The following is a 10,543-nucleotide window of genomic DNA, read 5'->3' as shown; positions in this document are numbered from 1 at the left end:
ATTCCTCCATAGTACTTCCATTACGAAAAAAAAAGAAAAGAAGACATTATTAGGATTTTAACTTCCATAAGAGTACACTTAACAACTTCATATGTCGCAAAAGTTTGTTTACCATTAATTATCCTAGAAAGGAACTTGGTTCTGTAATCTGGTAAACACCATATGTTGTCCTCATATTTGGCTTTACAATTATAAAAATCTATACTTGTTAGAGGGGAAACTAAAAGGATAGAAACAATAGAAATACAAAGAAGCATAAAATAAGGTGAATTTCAACAATTCACATAAGGAGGGTTGATATATGGTGCTTCGGCAGGAACAGGCATGTACATGCCAACTGGAGAAAAAGTAGAAGCAGTTTTACTCAGTTGAGCGGCATTTCCAAGAGCACCATGACCTCGAGTGCCCCGACCACGAGTTCCTCGACCTCGGGTGCCTCGGCCGCGAGTACCTCGACCACGAGTAGCTTTTGTATGTTGCTGATGTGAAATATCATGAGGATATGATGGTGTTGGAGTTGCAACACTCTCCTGGGTCACAGGAATATCATTTAAGCTAAGGTCTGGAATATTTGTGATGATATCCTGTAACAAATGAAATAAAATGAGCAAGATGCTAGTTATAGGGTCTGGAGATGTTGCCACAGACAGAACAAAAAGCATACATTCAAATATCCTTCACAATTTGTACTTATAATTCTAATATGTTGAGCAAGTTACTGTCTAAGATAAAAGCAGTTCAATAGACAAACAAAATTATACTAACTAATATTTTGACAATGAAAGATGTGTTCCATTAATAGTGAACATAGAACACTAACCTGGCTAGGCTTTGTCGAGGGCTTTGTTTTTGTCCTTTTCCGTGCTCTCTTGGCTTTGAGTCTTTTAGATCTCTTTCTTCTTATACGTTTCTTTTTCGGTGGATTACGAACATTAGGAACTGATGTATCCCCTTGATTCTCAGCGTTCAATTTAATCTTTTCGAGTTCTATTGAATTAGCTTTGAGCTCCTCAATCTTATTATCCACCCATTCATTGACAACCTTACTTTCTTCATCATTGGCAGAAGCCAAATCTACTAAAACGTTGAACTTCAGAGACATTTGATTGTAACGGAGACTGGACTCGTTCAATTCCCAACAACTAAAACTCAGTTTCACTTTTGTATGCGGTCTTGTTACGTCTTTTCTCCACCTGCGTAAGATGTATTTTTCAGGAATAAGTCGAATCCCATTACGTATTAGTACCACAATTGCATGTCTACAAAGAATTCCCTTAGACTCAAACAATTTGCAGCTACAGTGAACATCAAAATCAACACATTTTTTTCTTTTTTTATCTTCGGTTGTTTCGGTTTCATCTGCGGTTTTATCAAACACACACTCCTCGTTTTCACTGTCATCTGTGTCGCTTTTTTCAGCTTCACTTCCAGTTGTTTCACTTTTATCTGTTCCGCTTTCATTATTCGTCTCTAAATCATCCATTCCTTCACCATCATCTACCACTTGAATAACTATATCATTATCTTCCTCTTCACTGCTACCATCATCCGTTTCTGTTTTACAGAGTGCAACATTAAATTTCAGTTTCTTACAAAAATCATCATTAACCCAAACATCCTCTTGAATAACGTACTTATAAACCTCGGACTCCTCATCAAACTCAACCACTTCACATGCAATCTTCCCACGAATTTCTTTCTGGAACTCTTGAAATTTCACAAGGGTATACATATCCCGCAGTTTCTTTTCAAAAGGATAGCCACCAGAAATAACAGGAATTGACTTTGAACATGACTCTGCATCTGCTATCAACTCTTTTTCTACTTTTTTCCTCAAGGCTTGTTCAACAAACTGTTTTAATTTTGTCTTTGAATTGACAAAACCTTTAAAGAATGCGTTCATGCTTTCACTACGCTGAGTAGAAGCCATCCCCGCCAAAAATGTGTCTTTAAGAAAACATGGTACCCATCGTTCTTTCTCAGGGTATAAATCGTTCAACCATTTGTTTTGTTGTAAATTGTATTTATCGATAATTTTCTTCCATGATTCTTCAAATTCAGATGGAGTCTGGGAATCATACACTGCCTCTTGCAAAGCAAACCCAATTTTCTCTCTTTGTTTGTAACTACCAAACTTTTCAGGAATTTTTTTCATTATATGCCACAAACACCATCTGTGCCTAGCTTCTGGAAAAACAATTTCAACGCATTCTTCATGGCTTGACACTGATCAGTTATAATTGCTCTCGGAGCACATCCAAACATGCATTTAAGCCACTTCTTAAATAGCCATACAAATGTTTCTGTAGTTTCATCACAAAGCAACCCACATCCAAGCAATATTGATTGGACATGGTGATTAACCCCGATAAAAGGAGTGAAAGGAATCTCATAATCGTTAGTCATGTAAGTGGCATCGAAACTAATAACCTCGCCAAATTTTTTATATGCTTCTCTACTCCAACCATCAGCCCGAAATACGTTTTTCAAACAATTATCTTCACCGTAGTCAACTTCGAAATAAAACCCACTATTCTCTTTTACCTTCTTGGAAAAATATTTCATCAAAGCAGTTGCATCCCCTTCACCAAGTCTTAGTCAACGTATTACATCAAGTGCATTTCTAAAATCTTTCTCATTGCAATCAACTTTATCAAATCCACCAAACTGATTCACCACAGAGCGGAAAGTCTTTTCCACTGGAATTCCTGATTGGTCATTAAGATCAATTGTATGTAATACATGTGGTTCAACTTTGCGATGTTGCCGATAATGCCGACCCAGACTTGGATTATACGTATGATTGTGATCGAGCTTAAGCTGAGTAATCTCCCATTTGTCTTCATCATCCAATCTTGCAGTAACGTAAGCCTTGCAATCACAACGATTGCTCTTGCGAGGTTTGACTATATTTTTAGTCATGTTAACAGGATTTCCTGCTCGGTTACAAACATACGCCACACTCCTTATGATCCCTTCTTCATTTTTCCGATTAGTTCTTTTTCTAACTGCAAATCCTACTCGTTTTGCATACGCTTTAAAAGCACTGAACAAATCAAGATGTGTTTCAAACTTTTTTCCAATGTAGAATTCATCCTCATCATTACTTTGCATCTTTTCACCCGTTTCCTTCTCAGCATCATCTAAACTGGCCGCCACCATCTACACTTCAAATCAGATTAGATGTAATATAAAAGTGATACAAGTTTACGGTATAAACACATCTGTGAACATTAACATGTATCAATCATATAAGCTATAGTTTTGAAATCGTTATTCAAACTCCTGGTCAGAATGCTTACCAAATCTAACGGAAGAGAAACGAGAACTGTAAATACTTCATAAAATACGATTTATATCAAACCTTAAACAATAAAGATGAGTTTGGCATTCAAAACGTCGCATTCAAAAACTCTTATACAATAAATATAGTGTTGGGTTTTAAGTTTACCTTGTTAGTAATAAGTTTAACACAGAGATGCTACTGATCTATGGAATTACCATCACGGAATTGTTTCTATTCCAAGATTTGGAGAGAACGGATTCTTATCTCGTAATACCTAGATTTGTTTTAGGAAGATGAAGAAACCCTAGATTTGTTTTAGGAAGAAAAAAAAGAAACTGAATAGGATATTTTCCCGCTGCCAGATTTCTAAACCGTTCCATCTGAACCGTTGGTTATATCCGACTGGAGTTAATATTTTCCCATTAACTCGTTTTTCTTCTTTTTTTCTTTATTCAGATAAACAGCAAATACTTCCCTCTCTCCGCCACGCTGGTTTTGCTGTCAAGTAGTTGTCAACTTGTTGTTCAAGTAGCAAAATCGTGTATCAACGGTCAATGCCTCAAATACCAAAGTGTGTACACTTATTTTCTGAGCCTCTACACAAAAACTTACTGTAACTACACTAAGTCGTCGAAACCTTTTGTTAGTTCATATATACGCATGTATTACATCCCCGAATGATGCATCCATGCATTTAGGTGAATGTGGATATATGAACAAAATACATACATCAAACCTTTTGTAAGAAGCAACAAGTGAAACCTTTTGTAAGTGAAAAGAAAATTAGTACAAAATAATATGCAGTGTTGTTATATAATACGTCTTTGTTCTGAAGCCAAGAAAATTAGTGTAAACACTTGCGTAAAAAATTTAGCCCCTAGCTTTTGGATTCCCTAGGCCGTCGCCTCATCTTGGGTCCAGTGATATCCTTGATTCTGATGTCTGGTTGTTTCCGTTATTGATTTGCTGAAGAAGAACCACTGATATACAAATCGTTTGATGAGTTTAGAATGACTGATGACTCAAATTGGTTCTCTTGGTTCAATGCCACCTGTAACTCTCCGTTCTGTTTTTCTCCCAGCAAATAGTTTTCACCCAAAGTCATAAAAGGATTCACAAATGTCTCCTGCATCGCCATATGGTCTTGAGAGGGTCTGTTAATATTTGAGAAATTTCCATCATTAGCCATAATCATATCCATCAAGTTAAAATCTTGATACGCACCCATGGCTGGCTCAAATGGATTGAAATCTGTGTTAGTGTCGTCGAGCAAGGCATCAAGGTACCCTAGATCATCTTGTTGTTCAAACGATATGTTGTTTATGCCTTCATTATCCAGAAAACCTCCATACGAGTTGGTCGCATCTTCAATGTGGTAGTCTTGCAAGAATCCATTAGTATGTGAAGAATTTTCATTATCAGTAGGCATAACCATATTGCTCAAGGAGGAACCTTGATGCGCCTCCATGACCAGCTCTGATGAATTATATTCTGCGTTCTCGAGCAAATTAGTATCAGTAGTCTCCATCGACAATTCTGCAACCGGTGATAAGTCTTTCTTAGAAGGTAGTCTTTTCCAAATCTTACACAACGCCAAATTCACCTGAATCAGGAGTCATATATATATGTCAGTGCAAATTATATTTATGAAACAATTTTCTCAGAACTTAAAACTGGATACATGTGAAACATATAGATGGTATACAAATAATTTGGACAACTGCAAATAAATGAATTTGAAAATGCATGCATGCTTACCGGCTCCTGCTTCTTACTGCCATTTTGATGACCTGATTCACTATTTATCTTGCTTTTTAAGATGTATTCAGTCATGGAAAACGGTGTCATTGAATTATTGTCTTTCGTGCCTATAAAAAATTTCAGCGAACGCTTGGTCCCAATTTGATTACGCTCATTAGGAATTGGATCAGGTTTTCCAACAATTTTCCAAAATCCTATATAACGACCAGTAATATAGCGTCCAGGTCGAGATCCATTGGGATATTTTCTTTCTCTGGGTGTGAAAACGTACAATTCTTTTCCTTCTATCCCTTCTATTCCATAATTCTTGTACCTATCTGTGTGAAGAACATCAAAGAAAAATGCAACAACATCAGTACTGCATCAAAATGTCGAAAACGAAATGCTTTAACATATCGGGAGCAATATATATAAACATGTACCTAGAAGATCTTCAGGAGTAAACCCATAGATGTTTACTTCTTTTATTGGACTAATAGGTAACGGTTCATTCCTTGATCTCTTAAGAAGATAAAATAGTACTAACTCCTCATCACTTGGTCGAAATTTCAATCCCACCGGAAAGTTTTTCAAGTAATGTTCAACTCGCGCGTCAGCTAATTCTTGCGGTGTTAATGATGATGATGCTCCCTCTTCAGCAATGCAACTGTATTAATGAGAAGAAGAGAAGATTAATGAAATGGTTAACTAGAAGAAAAATAAAAAGATATTGCAGTGTAACACCTGATCGGAAAACCTGCCGAGTAAAGTTGCAAAAATTTCTCGTACAACATCTAACTGCTTTCTTACAGAACTTCAAATATTTCCACAGTTAATATACGTATTTGCATGCAAATTAAATGGGCATTAATCGTTAGACGATAAATAAGGCCCATTATCCACAATAAAAGAACGAAGAAAGTTGTCCCTCCACTTTGACTTACAGTGTACCATCTTGGATAATGTTTTTCATGCTAATTAATACCGTTAGAGAACACCAGAAAATGGTCCACATAAAACAAAATCAAAACAATGACCATGCATTAAAGATTTTGTATGTGTTCCGGTGGTTTATACCAGAGTGTACCAAAAATTTTCCTATAGGATTTAGTATCCTTCCCATGAAAATGCTACCACATTAGCAGATAGCAGTCATACCATGCTAGTCAATAGTTTCCAAAGTGTTAGTCAATTGTTTCGAAAGTGTTTGTACTTAATGTTTTTGTAATAGGCGAGATTATTTTCTTCCTAGCTAAACTTTTTCTTTTTTTTTTTTTTTTTCAGGATGGCCACTTTTCATGACTACCTTTTTTCACGCAAAAATTTACCCTTTCTTTGTCACATAAAAGGAAAAATAAAATTAAAAAAATACAACACCCATCGCTAACTTAACTAGAATGGTGACAATCGATTTTAAGCAATGAACAAAGATTTTCTTAAACTTTAAATAAAATTCACAAGATAAGATACTAGTTTATCAGGGAGTGTATCAAAATTATTTTATCTAAAAATTTAGTGTCCTTATTAACAGTCATGCCGTTTCAGGCTCAGCAACCTTGATAATAAAGATAATAATTTATTGAGGTGTGTAACAAAAATTATCTTATACGGAATTTGATAACTTCATTAACAACCATGCAATTTCAAGACGTTATTTCGAAAGTATTTGTGTTTATTGTTTTGGTAATAAGCGACCTGGCTTTCTAGTTAAAATATTTTAGCTCTTTCTAGGGTTACCACTTTTCATAAGTACACTATTTTGTAATCAAATTCACAATATTCATGTCAGAAAAAAATAAAAATTCAAAAAGATGACATCTACTGCTAACTTAGCTAGAATGGCGATAATCGGCTTTAACCAACCAACAAAGTTTTTCTTACGCTTCGAATAAGATTTACAAAATAATTCATTACCTGTCTTTTTTAATGAAGCATTCCCAACAACAAAATATGCTGCAGTAACTTTCCTGAGGTGCTTCTGACAAGCCAACGATTCTTTGTGCATCACCCATATCTAATTGACGAAAAAAATAACGAAAGATTATGCTAATTATATGATCATGTATTTTTTAATTAAAAGAATTAATGTGAGGAGAGAAGAAAAAAAATATAAATAAAATAATGGCACAACAAACCGCAATGCCAATCAGTGAATCAAGGAGAAAGCAGACAAGAAGATTACTGTAATAAAAACAAGAGTTTGCACTTAGCAGGGGTTTTAATAACAATTTAGGGTTCGTATTATTAGGTTTCATATTTTATTTCGATTTGATAGTAATTCATATTATACTTGGACTTTGAAACAAAAAATAAAATAGAGTTCCACTACAACTCAAAAACCAACAAAAAAATATTTCGCAAATCGGATCAAATATTCATCAAATCTCTTTAACAAATCCGGTCCGGTCCACGAGTCACACGTTTTTGAATTCCACTGTACTTTTCATTGACTTTGACCCGTCTCTTTTCAACAACTGACTGTGGAAAAACAAAACCATCGACCACCGTCCAATCAAGGCGGCTGGTTATATCAACGGCCGATTATTTTTCAACGCCATTTACTTCTTTAGTTTGACAATTTCCTCGTATTTTCATTCAATTCTTCATTACGTGTATATAAATTCCTTCTTCTCCCTCTGTTTCTTTCAAACTCATCATCATCAACTAAACTTAGATTCTGAGAAAATGAAAGGAAATTCTGCTTCTGGAAATTCATTAATGGAAGAAGATTTCCCAGTCACAGTAACTCATGGTGGGAAATTCGTTGAGTACAATATTTTTGGGAATTTATTTGAAGTTACAAGTAAATACAGTACTCCTATTATGCCAATCGGACGTGGTGCTTATGGAATCGTCTGGTAAGAATTTTGAACCATGAACCCTGAATTCATTTCTGTTTGTAATTAGAGACGTGAGTGGCAGTATTGATTTTTTTTTTCTTTTTACTTTGTAGTTCTGCGATGAACTCAGAAAGAAATGAAATGGTTGCAATCAAGAAGATAGCTGATGCGTTTGATAATCCAATGGATGCTAAGAGAACGCTTCGAGAAATCAAATTACTTCGTCATTTAGATCATGAAAATGTTATTGGTGTTAAAGATGTGATTCCACCACCAATTCGGAAGGAATTTTCAGATGTTTATATGGTTACTGAACTCATGGATACTGATCTTCATCAAATTATAAGATCTAATCAAGACTTATCTGAAGAACATATCCAAGTAATTATCATCTTGTTAATTTTCTTAATGCTTAATTAAGTGGTTTTGTTAATTAATTAGTGACTAATAGTTTCTAATTTTGTTGAAAATGCAGTATTTCTTGTATCAGATTCTAAGAGGATTGAAATACATACACTCAGCGAATGTAATACACAGAGATTTGAAGCCGAGTAATTTATTAGTGAATGCAAATTGTGATCTTAAGATTTGCGATTTCGGTCTAGCTCGGCCGGCTTCCGAGAACGATTTTATGACTGAATATGTTGTTACAAGATGGTATAGAGCACCAGAACTGCTATTAAACGCTTCAGATTATACTGCTTCGATTGATGTTTGGTCTGTCGGTTGCATTTTTATGGAGCTTATGATTAAAAGACCGTTGTTCGCCGGTAGAGATACCGTTCATCAAATGCGTCTAATTAACGAGGTATGCATTCACTCTATACTAAAGCTCGTCCCAAGTTCACTGTTCTTGTAATGAAGTTGCTAATTTGTGGTGTTGGGCATGTTATTAAATGTAGCTACTTGGAACACCTACTGAAGCTGATCTTGGGTTTGTCCGAAGTGAAGACACGAAGAGATATATCAAACAATTGCCAAAGCATCCAAGGCAATCACTAGCGAGGATTTATAAACATATTCATCCTGACGCCATTGATCTTGTCGAGAAAATGTTGGCATATGATCCCACCAAGAGAATTACAGGTATTTTCCTACACACGAGAATTGAAATTTTGCAACTACATCTATTCATATGTTAATTATTGAAAGAAGTTATTTATGTTGGTATGTGCAGTTGAAGAAGCTCTAGCTCATCCGTATCTAGAAAGATTACATGATGAAGAAGAAGAACCGATTTGTTTAAAGCCATTTTCTTTTGAGTTTGAACAACAAGGTTTGATGGAAGAGCAAATTAAAGATATGATATACAAGGAAACCGTTACACTGAATCCTGAATTCGCATTTTGGTGAATAGGTAAAAATGACCATAACTAATAAAGTTTTTTTTAGGGATGATGATGATGACTAATGGAATTCATGGTTGTGAATCTTGTGATCATCTATACATATGGTATAAGATTTTTCATTACATAATGTAATAATTCGTGTTTACTCATTCCCTTGGTTTAGCTTTGTATTTCCCTTTCAAGAAAATGAGGTTAGAGATTAGAGAATTTAGAGTGCGATTGTAGCACCCATTATTTGAATTTTGGACACTGAAATTTTATGATACATTTACTGTAATAACCCGTTTTTTCTTTTTAAGATGATTAACTATGTGTCTAAGGGAAACAAAAAATTCCTGGAGATCACTGATTCACTTCTTACCAAAATATGCGTTGTGATTCAACATCGACATCATCACTCGGTTTGCTCAGTGAACAAAAAAATTACTCCCTCCGTTTAAAAATAATAAGTAAACAATAGGCTGATTGGTTTAATGTATAAATTGCACATAAATTCAGCCTATCATTTTAAAACGAAGGAATAAAATATAACCCAAAACTATCATGATGACTTACCAAGTAATCTAATTTTTATCATGTGATGTGACTCAGAATTTACTTCGTATTTTAAAGCCAATATGACTCAATATCTGCCGCGGAACTACAATTGTTTAGTGACTCCTAATGTCTGATGTATTTTAAATTATCAATTATGATCCGATTTGAAGTTCCTAAAATACGACGTATTTGACCGTAGATTTTGGTATGCGTACCAAAAGTCGTTGTTGAATTATAGATATGCCGATAGTGTACTAGGTACATGTACTACGGCTCCCGACTAATAATAGTTGTGCCGGTATGTGAACTGGTACGCATACTTTCTTGTATCCAAATTTATAATACTTCTATATCTCTCTAATAACATTAGTGTACTGTCGAATCCTACTCACCGGAATATGGAGATACTTATGGTGTCAGGACCACCTACCACTAGTGTCATATCCGGACTAAGGGATTTATTACAGTCTCCCGGCCCTAGGAATGTCAAATGCAAAGCCTCACATTGTTCCAGGCTATTTTCAAATGATTAAATCTTGAATCATAATTTAGGTCATAAACAATAAATTGTTCTTAACCAAATTCATCAAGTATGAACAAATGTTCTTAAGCTTAGTCAACATATTTCGAGAATGTTTATAACAAGATAAACTTGACTCGAAATTTCTGTTACGCATAAGCCTATTTAGTCATGCGACATTGTCTCATATATAGAGAGGTGAAAACTTGAGAAATATGTGGTTCGGTTTTTACTTACCTTTTGTTGATGAAGTTCTCCAAAAGCTTTGGTT

The 10,543-nt window shown here is 35.0% G+C and overlaps 4 protein-coding genes across 4 annotated transcripts; 1 reads left to right on the top strand and 3 right to left on the bottom strand.

Annotated features, from left to right (window-relative positions):
* Positions 1–219: 219 nt before the first annotated feature.
* On the bottom strand, positions 220–1,746 carry LOC113309638. The gene is made up of 2 exons (XM_026558092.1): positions 821–1,746; positions 220–584 (listed from the first exon to the last, which is right to left on the bottom strand). The coding sequence occupies exons 1-2, from the start codon at positions 1,730–1,732 to the stop codon at positions 273–275; spliced, it is 1,224 nt and encodes a 407-aa protein (XP_026413877.1). The 5' UTR covers positions 1,733–1,746; the 3' UTR covers positions 220–272.
* A 786-nt stretch (positions 1,747–2,532) lies between these two features.
* On the bottom strand, positions 2,533–3,561 carry LOC113309909 (protein FAR1-RELATED SEQUENCE 5-like). Its single transcript, XM_026558428.1, has 2 exons — positions 3,452–3,561; positions 2,533–3,162 (listed from the first exon to the last, which is right to left on the bottom strand). Exon 2 carries the CDS (start codon positions 3,160–3,162, stop codon positions 2,599–2,601), a length of 564 nt encoding a protein of 187 aa, XP_026414213.1. The 5' UTR covers positions 3,452–3,561; the 3' UTR covers positions 2,533–2,598.
* A 680-nt stretch (positions 3,562–4,241) lies between these two features.
* LOC113311679 (NAC transcription factor 29-like) lies at positions 4,242–7,038 on the bottom strand. The gene is made up of 4 exons (XM_026560483.1): positions 6,941–7,038; positions 5,470–5,693; positions 5,045–5,364; positions 4,242–4,889 (listed from the first exon to the last, which is right to left on the bottom strand). The coding sequence occupies exons 1-4, from the start codon at positions 7,036–7,038 to the stop codon at positions 4,242–4,244; spliced, it is 1,290 nt and encodes a 429-aa protein (XP_026416268.1).
* Positions 7,039–7,658: 620 nt separating this feature from the next.
* Positions 7,659–9,560, top strand: LOC113313953 (mitogen-activated protein kinase 3-like). The gene is made up of 5 exons (XM_026562721.1): positions 7,659–7,884; positions 7,980–8,247; positions 8,342–8,674; positions 8,769–8,952; positions 9,044–9,560. The coding sequence occupies exons 1-5, from the start codon at positions 7,712–7,714 to the stop codon at positions 9,217–9,219; spliced, it is 1,134 nt and encodes a 377-aa protein (XP_026418506.1). The 5' UTR covers positions 7,659–7,711; the 3' UTR covers positions 9,220–9,560.
* Positions 9,561–10,543: the final 983 nt, after the last annotated feature.

This window comes from Papaver somniferum, chromosome 9, assembly GCF_003573695.1.
Source record: "Papaver somniferum cultivar HN1 chromosome 9, ASM357369v1, whole genome shotgun sequence".
Lineage (NCBI taxonomy): Eukaryota > Viridiplantae > Streptophyta > Magnoliopsida > Ranunculales > Papaveraceae > Papaver > Papaver somniferum.
Note: the sequence above shows the minus strand (reverse complement) of the source record. Positions and strands in the feature narration are given on the sequence as shown.

What these genes read in the sequence shown, in the direction of transcription:
- LOC113311679 (XM_026560483.1), bottom strand. Translation starts at nt 7,038, where the DNA reads ATGGGTGATGCACAAAGAATCGTTGGCTTGTCAGAAGCACCTCAGGAA. An exon ending in TGCTTCATTAAAAAAGACAG is followed by an intron (nt 5,694 to 6,940) that starts GTAATGAATTAT and finishes TCATTAATACAG; the next exon opens with TTGCATTGCTGAAGAGGGAG. An exon ending in GCAGTAAGAAGCAGGAGCCG is followed by an intron (nt 4,890 to 5,044) that starts GTAAGCATGCAT and finishes CTCCTGATTCAG; the next exon opens with GTGAATTTGGCGTTGTGTAA.
- LOC113309638 (XM_026558092.1), bottom strand. Translation starts at nt 1,732, where the DNA reads ATGTATACCCTTGTGAAATTTCAAGAGTTCCAGAAAGAAATTCGTGGG. An exon ending in CCTCGACAAAGCCTAGCCAG is followed by an intron (nt 585 to 820) that starts GTTAGTGTTCTA and finishes CATTTGTTACAG; the next exon opens with GATATCATCACAAATATTCC.
- LOC113313953 (XM_026562721.1), top strand. Translation starts at nt 7,712, where the DNA reads ATGAAAGGAAATTCTGCTTCTGGAAATTCATTAATGGAAGAAGATTTC. An exon ending in GGTGCTTATGGAATCGTCTG is followed by an intron (nt 7,885 to 7,979) that starts GTAAGAATTTTG and finishes TTTACTTTGTAG; the next exon opens with TTCTGCGATGAACTCAGAAA. An exon ending in AAATGCGTCTAATTAACGAG is followed by an intron (nt 8,675 to 8,768) that starts GTATGCATTCAC and finishes TATTAAATGTAG; the next exon opens with CTACTTGGAACACCTACTGA.
- LOC113309909 (XM_026558428.1), bottom strand. Translation starts at nt 3,162, where the DNA reads ATGGTGGCGGCCAGTTTAGATGATGCTGAGAAGGAAACGGGTGAAAAG.